The sequence below is a fragment of the Ailuropoda melanoleuca genome, chromosome 12, assembly GCF_002007445.2.
Source record: "Ailuropoda melanoleuca isolate Jingjing chromosome 12, ASM200744v2, whole genome shotgun sequence".
Lineage (NCBI taxonomy): Eukaryota > Metazoa > Chordata > Mammalia > Carnivora > Ursidae > Ailuropoda > Ailuropoda melanoleuca.
This window is the reverse complement of record NC_048229.1, coordinates 63,622,991-63,643,979: the sequence shown is the minus strand read 5'-3', so window position 1 is coordinate 63,643,979 and position 20,989 is coordinate 63,622,991. Positions and strand designations below refer to the sequence as shown.

Here is a 20,989-nt window from a genome sequence, read left to right as displayed (position 1 = left end):
AAGTGTACTAACTGTTGATTTCAGCTCAGGTCGTGATCTCATGGTCATCAAATTGAGCCCCGAGCCAGGCTCTGTGCCAAGTGTGGAGTCTGCTTAAGATTCTCTCCCTCTCCCTCTGCCCCTCCCACTCGTGCTTGCTCTCTCTGAAGTAAATAAGTCTTTAAAAAAAAAGAAAAAGAAAAAGGAATCATCACAAGTAGGTCCACAATGTAGAAGACCAAGGACTTGAAGGCCATCTACAGAAGAGTTTTCTGACTGAAATGGCCCCAGAACAGAAGCAAGCCACCAATAAAGGGAGGGTCTTGTCATTGGATGTGTTGGAGAGGTTGTGTGACCTCTTGTCTTTCTGATCAACTTGGACTTGTTATATCCTATCTTCCAGGAAGCCTGTCCTGCTTGCACACCATCTGTGACCCTGTTGATGATGGTTGTTCTCTATGCCACACACAGATTTCTGTTGCTCTACCTGTACTGAATAACAGATATGTTTAGATGGCTGTCTGGTCCATGAAATGGAGTTCTTTGAGGGTGATTCACCATTTCAGTGCCAATGTCTGCAGGAAATTGTGTTCCATCCTCAGGTTGCCTCCTGGTGGTCATTTGACTATGGCAACTCCAACCATACTGTCTGCATTTCAGACAGAAAGAAGGGAGAAGGAGGGGAAAAGGTGCCTGTCAATGGAGATTACCTCCTTTAAAGAACATGACGAGAAGCTCTACCAAACAGTACCTTCTTTCTGTATTTATCTTTTTAAGATGCATCTTTTTTTCAGGAGACATTGAGAAATAACAGGTTTTAGTTCTGTGTGTTGGCATCTGGTAGGAAAGGATTCATAGGCACCTTCTGCCCAGGGTCTGACTCCTACTCAAGCTGCCTAGGGAATAAATGACCTCTGCGACATTATGCACTAACAGCAGAATTCCCAAAATCTGTGACTCCTCACACACACAATGAGGTAGGGTGTTTTTTATCATAATCCTGGCTACCTTCATGACTATATTCTGTCACTTGGAGCTCCTAGCTTCATAACCCATGGGATAGGGCAGGGATCAGCAAACGTTTTCTGTAAAGGGCCAGATGGTAAATATTTTTTATTTTTGTGGGCCATATGGTCAATGTGTCACCCACTTTGCTGTTGTATTACAAAAGTAGCCATAGATAAAGGAATGGATGTGACTGTGTTCCAGAACTTACAAAAATGAGGGTCAGACTGGATTTGCCCTCTGTGGTGGGGAGTGGGTCTCTTCTTATGGTTTTGAAGAAGCTGTGGCTCCTTGGACTAGGCATACTGAGGGTAAGATAATATTCCACCAATCTGGGAAGAGCAGAATCCACAAATCCCAGCTTCTGCCCTAGTCTTGATAAGTCAGGCCTTTTGGGTTCCCCATTTCTCTTAATGACACTACAACTTGTCATTTTGTGCTTGGAACTTCAGTGTCATTGTTAGGGGGTCACATTTACGTATCAGTAAATTTACCCTTTTTAGTGTACAGTTCTGCAGGTTTTGACAAATGCACACAGTCATGTAATTAACACCATAATCAAGATACAGAACAGTTCCTTTACCACCCACCCCGCAAAATTCCCTATATCCCATTGCAGTTGATGCGTGCCCCCATTTCCAACCCTTGGCAGTCACTATTTTCTGTCCCTGTTGTTTTCCTCTTCTATTATGTCATGTAAATGGAATCACCGTATGGAGCCTTGAGCCTCGCATCTTTCAGTTAGCATAATGCCCTTCAGATTCATTTGAGTGCATCAGTAGTTTGTTCTTTTGCATTACTATGGAGATGACATTGCATTGATATACTATTTGTTTATCCATTCACCACCAGTTGGAGGACATTTGTGTTGGTTCCAAGTTTTGACAATTACAAATAAAACCAGTATTAGACATTAGAAAATAGACATTCACATACAGGTTTTTTTGTGAACATAAGTTTTCGTTTCTCTTGGTAAATACCCAGAAGTGGGGCTGCAAGGTTATATGATAAGTGTATATTTAACTTCATAAGATGACAAACAGTTTTCCAAAGTGGCTGTACCATTTTTCATTTTCACCAACAATGAACAGTTGGTTTATAGCCTTGCCAGTATTTGATAACCAGGTTTTCTGAATTTCAGACATTTTAATAGGTGTATAGTTATATTAAATAAGTTTTAGTTTGCATTTATAGTTAATGAAGTCTAATAACTAATGAGTGTTAATATGTGGATTATAGTAATTGATTTTAGAATGTTGAACCAGCCTTACATTCCTGGGATTAAATTCTCTTAGTCATGATGTTTTGTTCTTTTAACACATTGTTGGATTCTGCTTGCTAATGTTTTGTTGAGGATTTTATGCCTGTGTTTATGAAAGATGTTGGTCTGTAGTTCAGTATTGTTTTTGGCTCTTCCCTTCCTCCTCATTGTCCCAAATCCTGTTGATAGCTGTCTGCTTCATTTCGTTCCCTCCATCAAACCCTCCTTATCTTTTACTTGATATCCTAACTGGTTCTTTGTCTACAGTCTCTTAAATACTTTTCCACCTAATTCACAAAAAAATTTTAATGGTTCTCACTGCTTACTGCATTAGGGTCCAGGCAGAAAACAGGCAGCACACTAAAAGGGTTCATTAAAAAGTCTTTAACGAAGGGATTATTTACAACAGTGTGAGCACTAAAGGAAGCAAACCTACAAGGGCTGATGGAGCACCCAGGGACTGGCTACCGCTAGTAGTCAGTGTTACCACCTCAGGCATGGTAGGAAAAGGGTGGGGATACCAGAACCCAGTTAAAGCTATGGCCATAGGAGAGGGCTCTTCAGTAGGTACTATGACCCTGTCAGGGAGCAGAGGCCCTGCCAGAACCACATCCTGGTAGAGAGAAGGCAGAGAATAAATTCATCCTTCCATCCCTTTTTCTCCCTTCCTGCTCTCTAATCTCCTCCTGGTGTTTCCCATTGGCTGAACCCGTAGCCTGGAGCCTTAGAGATTGGTGTGACTCCTGAGAGAGCGGGGCCAAGAGGGGATCAGGTGGGGAAGGTGGGGCACGCTGAGCATATAAGCATACCTGCCTATCAAAGCCCGCATTCCTTTGGGTAGCGCTTGGTGCCACCAGCTCTGGCTCTTGCACACCTTTCTGACTTATTGCTCCCGAAATTTGGGCTGTGCTTTTTTTCATCCTTTTGTCTCCACAGCCTTCCTGTTAGGCCCTCAGTAAAGGCATGATGTCTGAACAGATCAACACTGGTTTGAGGGGTGGATCTGAGGCAAGCACTTGCCAAGCCAGACAACAGAATGAACTTTTCCTGGCTCATACTTAGCACAGAAGAATGAAAGAAGAGTTGTTCCACACATACAAAACCTCTGTTTTTACAGAGGCTCCGGGAAGCTAAGTAACCTGCCCAGGGTTTCACAACTGGTCATGGCAGCTCTGTCATACACAGCCAGCTGCAGAACCCTGGAAAAGTTACCTAGCCCCTCTGAGCGTCCGTATCCTCATCTGGAGAACAGGATTGTGTGGACTTAGATGTATTGCATGTTACAGTAAACATGTTTGGCCTGTTGCACGTCACTGCATTTTAGCTCAGAATATTCTTTATATTCCTACACAGCTTTTGAAGAAGAGACCTCTAAGTCAGTTGGAGAAATCTTTTCTAAAATGATGTATGCCGTGACTTACTATGGGCCAGGCCCTGTTATAAATGCTTTACGAATATTAACTCATTTAATCTTTAACTCCCCTGTCCAGTAGATAAAACTATCCCCATTTTACAGATGAGGAAGCAGAAGCACAGTGATTTAAAAACTTAACTGAAGTTACCTAACTGGTAAGTAGTAGAGCCAGGACTTGAGCCAGGCAAAGTGGCTGCAGATTCTGTGCCTCTAACCTCTGTGCTGTCTTCCCCATAGCCTTGCAAAGTCCTGTCAGGGCATTTGCCACCCTTCATTCCTGACTGGCATGTGGTGATTAGCGTGCATGTGAACTAGGCAGGGCTGACTTTATGGAGATCTTTGGAGGATGTGAAAGGTATAGATACAAGGATGTTAAGGGCAGGGAGTAGGGAAATTTTAGGGGTTAGAAAGGGTAGTCTCTGAAATAAGGAAAACCAGCTCTGTCTGCTTGAACAGGAAATACCTAGTGATCAAGCCTGCCTAGCTTCATGCCATCTGGCTTCCTCAGAGGCCAGCTGATGCCCCTTTATGGGTGTTGATGAAGCTGCCCTTTAAGTCACTGTCAGTAACACAGAGGTTATTAAAATGTCTTCTAATCCATTCTGTTATTTTAAGCCACTAATGCAAACATACAGCCAAATATAACTAGAGCATGAAGAAATGAGGTGGGAGAGAGGAGGAAGTGTGCCCTGGGCATAAATTTAGAGAGAACATGGATGTCCTTATTTATAGTGGCTGTGTCACTCCTCTGGCCCTTATAGTTGTTGGTAATTAATGACCCACAAAATTTACACAGAAGCTTCCTTGTCTAGTGCTACAAGTTTGACGCTCTCAAGCTCCCAGAGTATCAATGATATGTAAGTAGCCAAAATAACAACAAAACAAAAACAAAACTGCAAATGCAGAAGGTGACCAAAATAGCTGAAGGGGAGAAGTCCAGGACATGGTAATTATAGGAGATACTATGTGACTGACCTGTTTCTAACTAGAAAGGAAGTCTGTAAGGACAGAATTATCAGCAAAGAGGAAAAAGACATAGCTGAGAGTCCATAGACATTATTTGTCATTATTAGAAAGAATGATAATTAAGGTATGATGATTAAGATAAAACCCAATGGTAGAGTGCAGGCAGCAAGCCAAGATCCACAGTCCCAGAGAATAGAGACAGGAGGGCAGGAAGCTTATAGGGGTCTGGAGTTGGAGGCAGCCCAAGTCATGTTTATTTCAGTGGTTCACAAAGGCACAGGTGTCCTTCAGGTAGGGCCAAGCGGGCTATACTGGCAAACCAACCCCTAAGGTAGACATGTAGTTTACATAGTACATTTGTATCTACACTAGAAGCAAAAGAGATGCTCAGTCTGAAAATGAAATTAAGGAAACAATTCCAGGGGCACCTGGGTGGCTCAGTCGGTTGAGCATCTAACTCTTGATTTCAGCTCAGGTCATGACCTCAGAGTTGTGGGATCAAGCCTTGCATCAGGTACCCCTCTCAGTGGTGAGTATGCCTCTCTCCCCCTCTCTTCCTCTGCCCTTCCTCCTGCATGCACTTTCTGTCTCTCAAATAAATGAATAAGTCTTTTAAAAAAAAGAAAAAGAAAACAATTCCATTTACAATAGCATCAAACCAGGGCACCTGGGTGACTTAGTCACTTAAGCGTTTGCCTTCAGCTCAGATCATGATCCAGGGTCCTGGGATCCAGCCCCGCATCAGGCTCCCTGCTCAGTGGGGAACCTGCCTTTCCCTTTCCTCCCCACTTGCTCATGCTCTCTCTCGCTATCTCTATTTTTCTCAAATAAATAAAATCTTAAAAAATTTAAAAAAAAAACGCATCAAACAAATACTTAGAAATAAATTTAACAAAAAGTGTATAACTTACTCTCTGAAAACTACAAAACATTGTTAAAATAAATTAAAGAAGACCTAAGTAAATGGAAAGGCATCCCGTGTTCGTGGATCAGAAAACCTAATGTTGTTAAAATGACAGTATTCCCCAGATTGATCTACAGATTTAAAGCAATCTCTGTCAAAACCCCAGATTGATAAACTGAACCTAAAATTCATAGGAAAATGCAAGGGACCCAGAATAGCCAAAACAATATTGAAAAAGAATGAAGTTGGAAGACTCACATTGACTTCAGAACTTACTGTAAAGCTAAAGTAATCAAGACGGCATGTTATAGCATAAGGATAGACATATACAGCAATGAAATAAAATTAAGAGTCTCTAAATAAATCCATACACTTATGGTCAGCTGATTTTCAACAAAGGAGTTATCTTTCAGGGGAAAGAACAAACTCTTCAACAAATGGTGCTGAATAACCACATGGGGAAGAATGAAGTTAGACACTCCTACCTCCCAATTTCTTCATCCCCGCTATCCCCTGCCACTAATTTACTTTCTATTTCCTTGGATTTGCCTGTTCTGAACATTTTATATAAATCGAATCATATAATATATATGGCTTTCTGTGACTAGCATCTTTCACTTAGGGTACTGTTTTCAAGGTTCGTCCATGTTGTAGTTTATGTCAGTACTTCATTACTTTTTGTGGCTGAATGTTGTTTGGGTATACCACGTTTTTTTTTGTTTTTTTTTTTTTTTTAGTAGGCTCCACAGGCATGGAGCCTAACATGGGGCTTGAACTCACGACCCTGAGGTCCAGACCTGAGGTGAGTTCAAGAGTTGGACACTTAACTGATTGAGCCACCCAGGCACCCTGGATATGCCACATTTTTGTTTACCTGTTCAGCAGTTGATGGACATTTGGGTTTCTACTTTCTGGGTATTATGAATGATTCTCCTGTGAACATCCATGTGCAAGATTTTATAAGAGTATATAGTATTAATATGATCTAAAAGGGTCTCAGTAAAAGTTGTTCCCCACTATTTCATATGCCCAGAAAGAAAAAAATGCACTCATCACCATTTACTCTGAAACCATTGTTGTTATTTTGAGTGACTCTCCCCCGAATTTTTAATTGATTTATAACTGATCATTTTTCAGAGCATTCTTCTTAGTGGGTTATCTAAGTATGTGGGGGATTGTTTTTGGTTTTGTTTTAAGATTTTATTTATTTGACAGAGACACAGCGAGAGAGGGAACACAAGCAGGGGGAGTGGGAGAAGGAGAAGCAGGCTTCCTGCCGAGCAGGGAGCCCGATGCGGGGCTCAATCCCAGGACTCTGGGATCTGACCTGAGCCGAAGGCAGATGCTTAACGGCTGAGCCACCCAGGCGCCCCTCACTTTACTGCTTCTGTTCAGATTTGGTTTTGTGGGTTGTGGAGACTATAGAACATCAGTGTATATTCAGGAGTAGAATATATGGGTGTGAAGCTGTGGAGGAGGATCTGGGCTTCTGCTGCAGATTTGGGAGTCACTGGTATACTGATAAAGCCTTGGACATGAGTAGAAAAGAGAGCATGTGGAGCAAGAAAAGAAGAGGACACCTCAAGAACTTCAGCATTGAAGAAAGTGGGGAAGGAAGATACTTAACCAACTGAGCCACCCAGGATTTTTTAAAGATAATTGGAAGACTGAGGGACTATAAAATATTTATAAAATTATTATTTTAAATGGTACAGACCCAGTGGAAAACAGTATGGTGGTTCCTCAAAAAATTAAAAATCTACCATATGGGGACGCCTGGGTGGCGCAGTCAGTTAAGCATCTGCCTTCGGCTCAGGTCATGATCCCGGGGTCCTGGAATCAAGTCCCTCATCAGGCTCCTTGCTCAGCAGGGAGCCTGCTTCTCCCTCTGCCTGCCACTCCCCCTGCTTGTGCTCTCTCTCTCTCTGACAAAAAAATAAAATATTTTTAAAAATCTACCATATGATCTAGTAATTCTACTTCCAGGTATAAACCCAAAGGAATTGAAAGCAGAGTCTTAAAGGGGGGGGGGGTTGAAGAGATATTTGAACACCCATGTTCATAGCAGCATTCTTTACAATAGCTAAAAAATGGAAGCAAACCAACTGTGTGTGTACAAATGAATGGATAAGCAAAATATGGTATATACATGGAATGGACTATTACTTGACCTTAAAAGGGGAGGAAATTCTGGTACATGCCTCAAACGTAGATGAGTTTTGAGGACGTTATGCTAAGTGAATAAGACAATCACAAAAAGGCAAATACCGTATGCTTCCCCTTCTGCAAAGTACCTAGAGTAGTCAGATTCATATCAACAGAAAATAGAACGTAGGGGCTCCTGGCTGGCTCAGTCAGAGCCTGTGACTTGATCTGGGGGTTGTGAGTTCCAGCCCTATGCTGGGTGTAGAGATTACTTAAAATACACATATATTAAAACACAACAACAACAACAACAAGAAAGTAGAATGGTGGTTGCCAGGGGCTGGCGAGAGGGGTTGGGATGAGGAATTAGTGTTTAATGGGTACAGAGTTTCAGTTTTGCAAGATGAACAGCTTTGGAGGTAGACGGTAGTAACGGTTGCACAATATGACTGTACTTCATGTCACTGAACCTGTACACATAAAAATGGTTAAGATGGTAAATTTTGTGGGTATTTTACCCCCCAAAAAAGAATTTAACTTGAAAAGAAAATGATAGTGACACAGCCTCATCCCTATAATCTGATTCAGTGGGTTTGGAGTTATCAGTACCTAACACACAGCCAGAGTGGGGGCCACTGGTTTAGCAGATGGGCTGCTGAATAGGGAAACTGGATTACCCTGAACATACCTAAATCTCATTTTAGTTTCCAGGATGACTTTTGTTTAATTTTGTTGCTGTTGTTGAGTTTGTTTGTTTTGTTTTTGTTAAGTTTTTAAAACGTTTTTCATTTAAATTCCGTTAATTAACATATAATGTGTTATTGGTTTCAGAGGTACAGGCCTGTGATTCATCAGTCTTATATAATACCCAGTGCTCATTACATCACATGGCCTCCTCAATGTCCAGACTTTTGGTTAGTTTCATTCTTTATTTCATTTATTTTTTTAAAGATTTTATTTACTCATTTGAGAGAGAGAGCACAAGCTAGGGAAAGGGGCAAAGGGAGAGGGAGAGGCACTCTCACTGAGCAGGGAGCCCGACTTAGGACTCGATCCTAGGACCCCGAGATCATGACCTGAGCCGAAGGCAGATGCTTAACCAGCTGAGCCACCCAGGGACCCCTTTATTTCATTTGATAACCCTTGTGATAAGTAAAAATTCCACAATAAGACATATTCATTGTAGAAAATTTGGCAAAGTTTGAAAACAAAAGTCATCCATAATCTCATCAACTTGAGTAATCATTATGAAATTCAGGTGTATTCTGGTCCTTCTAATATCATGTGTGAAATATGTTTACAAATAATATTATCGATATCGTTGTATATTGTCATTCATATATACTTCTTTTGTGCTTTAAAAAATAGATCTCATACTTCACCTATTGTTTTGTTTTTGCCCTTTTCATTGACTATATGGGGATATCTTTCAGGTCATTGAGGGCATTCTAGCCCCCCTCCTCAGTTTGCTGTGGCTTCACAGTGTTATTTACCTTACCCATTACTGTTATTGAACGTATAGATTGTTTCCCAGTTTTTCACTTATCATAGTTAATGTTGGAGTGAATATCTTAATACAAAAAATAACATTTTAAACTTCCTGTTACTCTTGCCAGTTTGGTAGTTGAAAACATTTTTTTGGTTATTTTTTGTTTATAATGAATACTTTCCTATGCTTGCTACCATAAATTTTTAATTTATAATCTGCATAGCACCTAGGTAGTTCTCTTCCAACTTGTACTGGTTTTTGTTTCCAATCTTTTCCTTTTTCCAATATAATATCATAGAATCATGAACTTAACACAGTTATGGCCCTGATGGTTAAATGGTTGGACCAGAGTCACACAAAACATTAAGGAACAGAACAGAGATTTAAACTCAGCTTTACTCGTTTTTCATTCTTCCTCCTAATAGTAAGTGAATATTGCTAATATCCTTAAGTCTCCCTGGGGAAATTTTTGCAGCTTTTCATTTTGGAGCAATATTTCATTTGTGCTTTTGTGGCAGAGAACTTGTTGCTTCCCAATAAGTCCAGGAGGTAGCCTCAGCTGAGTGTGCCGTCCACTAATAGCCAGTATAATGCTTGCTGTTCCAGGAGCCATATTTGACCAGGACTGTGGGAAGGTCGTATTCATGCTGGAGGCTCTTGTGAGGAGATGAGTTGGTGAACAGAGAAACCGGCATGAAGATGCTCCCAGGAGTGGGCGTGTTTGGGACCGGCAGCTCCGCCCGGGTTCTGGTCCCACTGCTGAGGGCAGAAGGGTTCACCGTGGAGGCCCTGTGGGGGAAGACTGAGGAGGAGGCAAAGCAGCTTGCCGAGGAGATGAACATCACCTTCTACACCAGCCGGACCGATGATGTCTTGCTGCATCAAGACGTGGATCTTGTGTGCATCAATATCCCCCCTCCACTGACCCGGCAAATATCTGTGAAGGCTCTAGGTATGGACAGTCAGGCCATAGCAAGGGCAGGTTGTGTCTCCCTCTGGGTGGTCCTTGCATGTCACTGCTCTCCTCTGTGCTGGGGAGGGCACACTGGGGCATGTTACAGCTGTGGGAGTAAATGCTCCAGCATTCCTCACCTCCATAACTAACTCTCTGAGCAAAAATGAAGCAAACGCCTTAAGGGTTGTCCTGTCACAGGGGCTAGAGATTATTATATGTCGTGCAATGTGGTACTTGCTTTGGCAGCACACAGACATTTTACACAGTGTAAAGTTGGCCTGTTTGAAGTCAGAGTTCAAAGACTTGGGCAGTAGGAAATTGATGGCGGCTGATGTGTTTGTTCTCCCATTTCTGTGGCACGTAGCACCTCAGAGAGGAGAGGAGGGTGTGTAGCAAGGCTGCCATTTCCCCTGTTTTGTCAGTCCTTTGCCAGATTAAGCGCACACCCTTCCTGCCAAATTTTGCAATCTTGTATGCCGGAAGGCAGGAAGGCTCTCTGACAGGGTCCACAGGACTGCCTGCTCACATCTTGGCCCGCTTGGGAAGCAGTAGACTGGGCAGGGCTTACTGAGTTGTTGTCCTGCAATTTCTTTTGGGCTTCTCTTTCCTGTCAACTGTAGGTGACTTTTTTCTCTTTTCCTTATGTAAATCAGAATCTAATTGAATAGGAAGACAAGCCAGTAAATATTCATCCAGCAGTTACTTTTTTTTTTAATGCCTCCTCTGTGCCAGGTACGGTCCTGATGTCTTTCTGTACATTCAAAGCAGTGTTGGATCAGAGCCCTGCCTGCCTTCAGATTTCACAGTTCAATTAAAGAGACTAGAGGTCACACAAATTACAAAGTAGATGAGAAAAGACCTTGGTAACAATTCAGGTAGCATATAATTAATTGACAGAGAAGTTGTTTTATGTAAGGTGATAGGAGCAACATACTTCTCTGATGCAGTCAGAGATCTCTGGGCCCAGGAACTGGTATGCCATCAGGCTTGACCACTCCTTCTGGCCACTACCATGGTGCAGAGTCCAAGCCTCTGCTACTTGTCTCCCTTGTTCTGAGGAGAAAAGGATGTCTTTCACCTCTGGCCCAGTGCGTTGGTAAAGATAAATGTTCATTGGAGTGAGCAAGAACATGAGGCTAGTGGTTGATTTGGGGGCATGTACATTTTGGCCAAATATTGTAGTTGGTTTGTCTTTTTCAGAGAGCAGTGTCTAAAAAATGTGTGACACTGGAACTATTCACTAGTTACTAGATTCTTTGGAGGGCAGGTAACAGCTTTCAGATTTAGTTTAGAAGTAGGCCTAAGCCAATACTTTTGACAGAGGGGCAGTGCACGGGGATCCAGCTACCATGGTCATTTGATTTCTTGCCATCCCTGTGGCCTGAATGCAGGCTGGTGAGAACAGGTGTATCCAGAGGCAGAGTTCTAGAGGCTCTCAGTCTTCTTGGATTTTAGGGTTCCCACAGAAACCATTACTAAGCTATGTAGGAAGAAAGAGAAAACCCCAGGGTTCTTTGGCTAAAAGCCTGCTGTTTTCTGGTTCCTGGTACAGGAAAATGCTGGACTTGCTTTTCATATAAACAGGAAGGACAGGGATGACCAGAGACTTCTGGGATCTTATGTCTCAGCCCTTGGTGAAGCAGGGTCATCTGTCTTCTCTCCGCATCTCTGTTGTCAGGAGGTAGATTGTGTGAATGAGAGTCTTTGGTCTGTTGTAGGCATACAGCCCCAGGGCCAGGTTGGTAGGTCTGGGAGAGCTCATGTCAGCTGGACCTGCCTTCAGGTACTGCCCATTCAAACCCCAAAGGAGTTGCTGAGCATATTGTGACCATGAAGTTCACTCCCTGTGACCTTCCACTTTTTTTTTTTTTTTTTTTTTAAGATTTGTTCATTTATTTTAGAGAGACGGAGCAAGAGCACAGGTGTGGGGGGAGGGGCAGATGGAAAGAGAATCCCAAACAGACTCCCCGCTGAGCACGGAGCCCTACACTGGGCTCTATCTCATAACCCATGAGATCATAACCGGAACTGAAATCTAGAGTCCCATGTTTAACCGACTGCGCCACCCAGGCACCGCTCTTTTTTTTTTTTTTTTTTTTTTTGATTGAGAATTCTCACTTGACTTAAGCACATGTGGAAATGGCCAGGAGAACTCCTCCAGTTTTCCCAAACAAAGTACTAGGTGTGAGTATAGGAACTGCTGTAGGCAGAACAGCATACTGAACTTTCCATCAGACCCTACTTTTTTTATAAGATTTTTTTTTTTTTTTTAAGTAATCTCTACACCCATTGTGGGGCTCAAACTCACAACCCAGATATCAAGAGTGGCACGCTCCACCCACTGAGCCAGCCAGGTGCCTGAGATCAGACCCCACTTGTGATCTTATTTCTATTCCTTTCAAACTCTCTGGGCTCCTGTTAAATAGGGGTCTCAATTCCTGCCCCTTTTGGCCTTTCCAGTATGATCCATGACTACCTCCAAGTGCTGACCAAGAAAGACATCGGCATCACAACACAAGGGATTTCCTGTTGTCTGAAGCGGAAGAGCAGATTTGTTTATGTTAAATTCAATTCATTTCATTGTATTTTATTTTGTTAAGATTTTATTTTTAAGTAATTTCTATACCCAGTGTGGGGCTCGAACTCATAAGCCCAAGATCAAGAGTTGTATGCTCTTCCAACTGAGCCGGTCAGTTGCCCTTAAGTTAAATTCATTTTTAAAATAGGATTCTCCTCTGGATATTCATTAGATAAATGTTCGCTGAGTTGAGTGTAGCCTACAAATGAAACTAAGCATTGTGAGCCATCTCAGATATGAAAAACTTTTTTTGTAGGTTCATGAACCATGTTTAAATTAATGCCTTGAAAGCAGGGCCCTTTCTTCCCACCTGTAAAACTCTGGAAGTGTTTGGTTCTTGTACACAGGTTAGATGGGAAACAGGACCGGCACATGCATTGATAATTGCAAAAATGCAACATATTTAAAAGTCCTCAGAATCAATATCCCAAAAGACTCTCACTGCCATTTCACCTAACAGGGTATTCCCATGTATGAGTCTTTCTATATATGCATGAGAGTATATTTTTCTGTTTTTCCCACATAGTTTCTCCCCCTTTTTTTTGTCTCCCTGTTATTAGGTCTGTGTCTCTTGTTTTTCATTAAGGATACAGGCTAGATCCTCGGGTTTTTTTTTTTTTTTTTTAATTTTTAAAAATTTTTCATTTTTTTCAGGGCACCTGGGTGGCTCACTTGGTTGAGAATCTGAGTCCTGGTCAGAACTGGTAGTGAGATCAAGGTTCTGTGCTCAGCAGGGGGTCTGCTCCAGATTCTCTCTCCCTCTGCCCAACCGCCCACCCCTGCTCATGTGCATGCTTTTTCTTTCTCTCTCAAATAAATAAATCCTTTTTTTATTATTATTTTTTAAGTTTTTCTTATTAATACAGTATTTGTCTTCCCTCTGTCAAACCCTGAGCCAACTACTTTCCCCAGACTGGCTGAGTAGGTGTAGGAAAAGGAGCTTACAGTGCAGATGAGACACAGGAGAAAGACCTATGGGAGGTGGAGAAGGCTCCTCACATGGTGAAGAGGATGAGAATTAGAGAAGAGCTATTGCTTCAGAGAGTGGTTCCCAGCATAACCAATGATGAGGCTCCCAAGCATAGTCCCAGTTCCAGCCTCAGAGCCAGCCACCCCTACCGTGGCAGCCCCAGCCCCAATGAATTTGGCTGCTATGTCGATATCCCTTGAAGTGGCGCTGGTTCAGAAGCTGTGCCTAGGAATAAGGTCAGGAGATGTGGGGCTGCCAAGCTGCTGAGGCTCTCATCTGTCTTTGTTTCTGGTGGTTAGTTCCATTGCAGACAGTGATCGGCTCAACACCTGAGAGGTGCTCCTGACCAAGAAGGAGTTGGAGACACCCTTGCACAAGCATACATTTTCAGGGGTTGAGGGGCTGTGGCAGGAGAGCTGCTCCCAGTGCAGAGAAGACAGAGAGTGATCCTCAAGTCTTTCTAAAGAGCTAGGAGAAAAAAAGATATAATCACTTAGATATATAGCTATTGACATACTCTTAGTTCTAGATCAGCTTTGATCAGATCAGATCTTGAACCTGTGAGAAATTTATCACAATCATCTGAAGACTCTGTTTAGTTAAGGATCCTCCTTGCATTATGCTATGCTAAGCATTATAAAAGATAAATCTTGGAGACTGAGAAGTACTGATAGAGATTTGCAGCTGTGGAGACATCCATGACAGTGGGGTGTGTGGCTGGCTCAGTCGGTAGAGCATGCGACTCTCAAATCTCAGGGTTGTGAGTTGGAGCTCCATGCTCAACGTAGAAATTATATTAGGAAAAAAAAACAACAACATATATGACAGATTATATATTCTCCTAAAATTTTTCATACTGGTTAGTAGTACTGTATTTTCTCCTGGCATTCACATGCATAAAATCATAGAAATGTCAGACCTGCGGGCTCTGTGGAGAGAGCCTCCAGTCCAGCGGTACTCAGAGTGTGATTCTCAGACCAGCAGCATCAGCATCATGTGGGAACTTGTTATAAATCCAGATTCTCAGGACCCGGCCCAGACCTTCTAAATCTCTGGGTGAGGCCTGGCAGTCTGTGTTCAAAGAAACCTTCTAGGTGATTCTGACACACACCAGGGACTGAGAACCACTCATCTAATCCAGGTCTTCCTTTTCAGTGAAAGAAACCAAGGCCCAGGAACATTAGCGTTACATCTCATTAAGTCTCACTGCTGTAGGAATACATATTCCTCAGCTTATTACATCTTTAGATGTTACCTCACCTGTGAGGCCATAAAGATCCTTTCTTTTCTTTTTTTTAAGATCTTATCTATTTATTTGAGAGAGAGAGAGTGAGCGAGAGAGCACAAGCCAAGGGGGAGCCACAGAGGGAGAGGGAGAAGCAGACTCCCACTGAGCAGGGAGCCCGACTCGGGGCTCGATCCCAGGACCCTGGGATCATGACCTGAGCCTAAGGCAGATGTTTAACTGACTGAGCCACCAGGTGCCCCCATAAAGACTATTTCTTGCCCTCACTCTTACTGTTGGTTTCCTAAAATTCATTCTTGGACTTAGCCTCCAGAGTTGTCCTCTTCACATCACAGCTCTTTTTGTGGCATCTTATTTTCTACTTTTGTTTGAACTTTTTTTTCCCCATCTTCTTTTACCTCCAGTGCCATCCTTAAAGCTTTTCCATGAGTTCCTTAAAGGAGAGGGAGGGACCCTAACATGTTTTATTTCTCAGTTTAGATGTGGTTCAGAAAAATATATTCTAGCGTGCAAAATGCCCCAACATTTTTGCCACAATTGAATGTTTTCTTAAATCTGTCACTAAAAGGTAGGTTTCTTTGCCCAGTTCTTGGCAGTAGTGTGCTTCATTAGAAAAACACTGCATTTGCCAACCCTTTCCCATGGGCTTGTGAGATAACAAGAGATTATTCCTCAAAGAGTCTAGCCCAAATAATTTAATCTCTGGGGACGTCGTCTCTGACCCTCCAGTCAAGGTCAGTTTCTTGGTAGATGCTCTCATTTTACCATTTATGTCATCTTTGTTGCATTTATCACAAGTACAGTTCTATGTGTATTTATATGGTAATTTGATTAGTGGCTTTCTCTCCCACTAAACTCTTAAGTTCTCTGAAAGTAAAGACCAAACCCAGTGTTATATCCCCAGTGCTTAGCACAGGACCTGGCACACAGATTCTACTCATGCACGCCCAGTCTGGTGGTGTGACCCAGGGGGCTCACAAGGACCAGTGACCCAAGAAAGGGTAGGCAAGAGTCATTCAGTCTTGTGGCTTTCAAACTTATTTTTCTAGTGGCAGAACCTTTTTTGTACCCTGCCCCCAAAGTAGATTTCCTGGGTTTTGTAAAACATGAAAGCAGTGCTCTTCCTGAGCTGCTTCTCTGCCTACTGTTCCAAGTCTCCTTTCTCTAGTCTCATGCCTCTAGATGGGCTAACAAGGGTGTCGTGGTCCTGGAGCTCTGAACCGGTGCTCTGTTAACACGGAACAAAGAGGTATTCTGGGGCAGCCTCTCTGGGCCTCTGGTGTTCAAGAGTACCTCACTCCTGGGAAATCTGGGGAGTATGAGCTGGTGAAAGGATTGTAGCTTGAAATTTGTTCACACTTCAAAAAATCTGAGCTAATAAGCATTCAGCATCCATGCTTTTCCCACTCCCTTTTAACAAAAAGCAGTTCCTAGCTTCTCTGATCTCTCCTTTGATGTCCTAGCAGGAATGCTAGATAACTTAAATAAGTATGTCTTTCAGGGCAACCCAGGGTTTCTAAAGTTAAAGGCCATGTGCAGTGGGCCTGCAGGAGCCTGTTTAACTCAAGATGGCCTTTAGCTCCCATATAGATAATACTACCGGTTCCTAAGTTCAAAAGCATTCCTATTGTTTAGGCTCAAGAAGGGAGGTCTCTCTGCCTTCCCTGACCTCTCTTGGCATGGAACAGAGATTCCTTATCCTGGTTTTATTATCACTAAACTCCCAGCAACCACAAAAGTTCTTTCCCCCCTACCCCATCTCCTCTGCCCCATGCTGCAGTGTTTTACCCAATCCCTGCAGTGAATAGTTACAACAGGTAGTTTCTGGGTTGGTCAGAGCTACAGCCCTCAGATGGGGTATTTATGTCTGAGAATCTAATTTCCTCATTATTTCCCTATTGGGGGAAATATTTCCCCCAATATTTCCCTAATATTCTTCATTATTCCCACAGCCATAAATGTTCTGCAGCCAAGTGGCCAAATGGTCACCCAGTATTGTGATTCTCCAGTCCCTAATCCTAAAACCCACGTGTGTAGGGAAATATTAGAGACTGTCCAAGAGCAGATCATGATAACAGTCAGGTACTCCTCTCCTTGCAGGGCCGCATCCTGCCAGACCTGAGTGCAAGGACCTCTGCCCTTGCTTTGCCCCCACCTCTACATCTGTGGAGGTATTAACATAGGACTTCCATTCGAACCACCCCAAGCTCACAGGAATATCCGGTATTGGTGTCTTGTGACTGTCCATACCCTCATGAGCTTTCATCTTAAAACATGGAAGAGTATTTATCCTTTCTGCTTCCTAATATGGAAGCTGCTCAGTCTTCTAGCTCACTGTCTTCAGGGCTTTTTCTAGCCTTGTTTTGCTCTCTCAGTACATCCCAGCTATAGTATACTCAGAACAGTCATGAGGGCAGAAGGAATATTTTTATTCCCTTTCCCCTCCTTCTAGAGCCTAACAAACATTTTCTGACCTTTTTGACTACACTAACTTGTTGGACCAGTGTTTTAGAGAACAGTCTTTGGGAAATTGTAGAGCCCTTTCTGTAGTTAGAACTGCAAGTGCAAAGCCCATCCGCTAAAATATAGATTAGACACTTTTGCCCCAAGCTGATGATCTAATAAATGTATGAAACTACATAGGTATGCCCATGTACTCCAGCCCACGTGTATTAGGCAGTGTTCTCCAGAGAAACAAAACCAATGAAGATATATAGAGAGGGGGAGAAATTTATTTTAAGGAATCAGCTCATGTGATTTATCTGAAATCTGCAGGGCAGGACAACAGGATGGAAATTCCAGCAAGAGTTGATGTTGCAGACTTGAGTCTGGAGGCAGAATTCCTTCCTCTCCATGGAGCCTCAGTCTTTTAGCCTAAGACCTAAGACCTTCAACTGATTGGATGAGGCCCACCCAGATTGTGGAGGGTGATCTGATGTACTCAAAATCTACTGGTTTAAATGCTAATCACACCTAAAAAAAAAAATACCTTCCCAGCAGTGTCCATACTGGTATTTGATGGACACCACGGCCTAGCCAGGTTGGCACGTTAAATTATCCATCATACCTCCTCTGTTTACTTCCCGTTCCTGGTTTGTACCTTCTGCCTCTACTCCTTTCATTTTCCCTTAAGAATTTACTTGTCTTTCTCCAGGCTATAACTTGTTCTTCAGTCCCAGTCATGGTGTACCATTTTATCCAAGCCATCGCCTTCCCTCTTGTCCCAGGCCCCCATCTGATAATAGGAGGCTTTTTGAAGTTCATGTGCCTTCAGGAAAAGATTTTCCCCCAGTGTAAATCTCTTGGAACTTTGAGATTTTCTGGTGTGTTTTGTTCTTAGGTATTGGGAAGAATGTCGTGTGTGAGAAAGCGGCAACCTCAGTGGATGCCTTCCGGATGGTGACTGCCTCACGCTACTACCCACAGCTGATGAGCCTGGTAGGGAACGTGCTGCGCTTCCTGCCGGCCTTTGTGCGCATGAAGCAGCTGATCGCGGAGCACTACGTGGGCGCAGTCATGATCTGCGATGCCCGCATCTACTCAGGCAGCCTGCTCAGCCCCAGCTACGGCTGGATCTGTGATGAGCTCATGGGCGGCGGGGGCCTGCACACCATGGGCACCTACATTGTGGACCTGCTGACCCACCTGACCGGCCGCAGAGCTGAAAAGGTGCATGGGCTGCTCAAGACCTTTGTGAGGCAGAACGCAGCCATCCGTGGCATCCGGCACGTCACCAGTGATGACTTCTGCTTCTTCCAGATGCTAATGGGTGGGGGCGTATGCAGCACAGTAACACTTAACTTCAACATGCCAGGTGCCTTTGTGCATGAGGTCATGGTGGTGGGCTCTGCAGGACGCCTCGTTGCCCGAGGAGCGGACCTCTACGGGCAGAAAAACTCTGCCACGCAAGAGGAACTGCTCCTGAGGGATTCGCTGGCTGTGGGAGCAGGGCTGCCTGAGCAGGGGCCCCAGGATGTCCCGCTGCTCTACCTGAAGGGCATGGTCTACATGGTGCAGGCCCTGCGCCAGTCCTTCCAGGGGCAGGGGGACCGCCGCACATGGGACCACACCCCTGTCTCGATGGCCGCCTCGTTTGAGGATGGGCTGTACATGCAGAGTGTGGTGGATGCCATCAAAAAGTCGAGTAGATCCGGGGAGTGGGAGGCTGTGGAGGTGCTGACGGAAGAACCCAACACCAACCAGAACCTCTGTGAGGCGCTCCAGCGGAATAACCTGTGAGCCCACACGTGGGCTGCCTTCCATGGGGCAGAGGGGCTGGGGAGGGACCAGAAGCTGAGACGGGAGGGCTTGGCCATAGCACAGACAGTGTCTTTCATTTCACCAGTCAACTTGGGCGGTCCAGGTGAAGCCCAGGGTGGCCCTGGGAAAACGCCCCCTGCAGTGCTTATTTACTCCTCAGACTTGTGGGGTAGTGATGGAGCTGAGGGCTAGCACAGTGTACCGGGGTGCAGCTGTCCCCCCGCCTCTGCATAGTCATGCTGATGAGCAGAGCCAGCCAGAGCTTGACTTGGAGGCTGCTTTCACCTATTTGTGGTCCTAACTAGGTGAGGAGGCACAGCAAGGACCCAGCTTGGCTGATTCCTCAGCCTGAGGAAAAATGACAAGAAGCCTTGTTTTCATGCCCTTCCTGGGCTAGGGCATCTCAGGAATGGTGAGGGCATTGAGTCATCCCTCAGGGATCCGTACCTGCCCTCCTTCCCATATGACCAGGCCCTTCCAGCCTCTAGGCTGCCCCTTCCCTGGCAGGGAGGAGGGCTTCTTCATTAGGTAAGCTGTCAGGGGCTGTTGACCTGGGGCAAAGGGCCCCTGACTTGGCAGAGAGGAGATAGGGAGGGTTTTGGGATATCTGATAAATGTTAATAAATAAATCAGAAAGTCTGACACTATGTCATGTGGTTGTCGGTTGTTTGGTAAGTTGGGTTTCTTTAATAATGAAAGGCTTGTTTATTGTTGTAGACTATTTATATTTTTCTCTTTCCTTATGGCTCCACGGCAGCTCTGGCCTGCTTTGGATCCATCACGATCTAGTGAGTGTATCCCCTTTAGACTGAATCCCAGGAGCCCTCCAAGGAAAAGTCTTAGACAACAGGACTCAAGACTTCCTAATTTGTGCCTGTCATGCCTGCTGTCCCAGGGGGATAGGGAGAGTTTGGGATCTTCCTGGGCTAGAGGTCAGGAAGAGTTCTGTTCTTGCAACCATGGATTTGGCTCTGGGGATCCTTAGGAGAGGGGAAGTGAGGAGTGGTCTCAGGGAACCTGGATGGAATGAACTAGAGGAAGGCTCCACGTGTTGCCTCATGGAGTGGGTACAGCCCAACACTGCCTGGCCCAGACAGCCAGTCACCAGCCTTGCTTTTATTCACTGTTCTACACTGGGACCCGCCTTTTAAGCATGTCAGAGGTGAGGTGGGTGGGGGGAAAGGACACACACCCCCACTTGTTTCCTCTGCCAGCCCGCCCAGATTAGGCCTAGACCCAGCTCTTCCCTTCTCTAAACTTCCCTCTCTCTTCCTTGCCCTGGGCTCCTTGCCAGAGAAAGGCAGGCTCAGGGAAGTCTCCCCCTTCCTCTTGGCACCCTTTCTAGAAGTCATCAGGCCGATTTTCCTGTGTGTTGTCCTGGTTTTAGACCTTGTCCTCGTGAGATAAAATAGCAGTGGCTAGTGTTGGGGAGTGTGCTTCTTGCATGCCAATAGTACCACTATTTATATTCTCATTATTGAGATCAGAAAAGTGAGGCAGAGAGGGGCAAAGTTCCTTGCCTCCTATAAGTTACAAGTGTTAGAGCCAGGAAGGAGCCTGGTCAGGGTCATCCCACTACAGAGAGGGATGAGCAACTCTTTCCCCAGCACCTGCAGATCTCAGAGAGTGAGGCACTGCCCCTCCCCACTCAGGCCCCCACCCAGGTTACTGCCTTCTCTATGCATCAGGCCTCAGCTAGGAGGTGGACTGCAGAGAGAGCCCACAAGGCAGGATGCTGGTAAAGTTTCGAAAGAGGCTGATTGGGGCGCCTGGGTGGCTCAGTCAGTCGAGTGTCGGACACTTGATCTCAGCTCAGG

General features: G+C 44.4%; 1 protein-coding gene across 9 annotated transcripts in view; it reads left to right on the top strand.

Annotated features, from left to right (window-relative positions):
• Window positions 1-19,837, top strand: part of GFOD2 (glucose-fructose oxidoreductase domain containing 2) — a 38,237-nt gene extending 18,400 nt beyond the window's left edge. For 3 of the 9 annotated variants that reach the window (XM_034638238.1, XM_002918422.4, XM_019798877.2), the window contains 2 exons: window positions 9,770-10,115; window positions 18,253-19,836. In XM_034638238.1, the coding sequence (XP_034494129.1) occupies window positions 9,857-10,115; window positions 18,253-19,151 (1,158 nt within the window). In that variant the 5' untranslated portion in view covers window positions 9,770-9,856 and the 3' untranslated portion in view covers window positions 19,152-19,836. Of the gene's footprint in view, window positions 1-5,095; window positions 5,155-6,306; window positions 6,332-8,532; window positions 8,589-9,769; window positions 10,116-18,252 lie in introns of those variants that run through there. The other 6 variants (XM_011223941.3, XM_034638241.1, XM_034638240.1 and 3 more) reach the window with 4 other exon arrangements.
• Window positions 19,838-20,989: the final 1,152 nt, after the last annotated feature.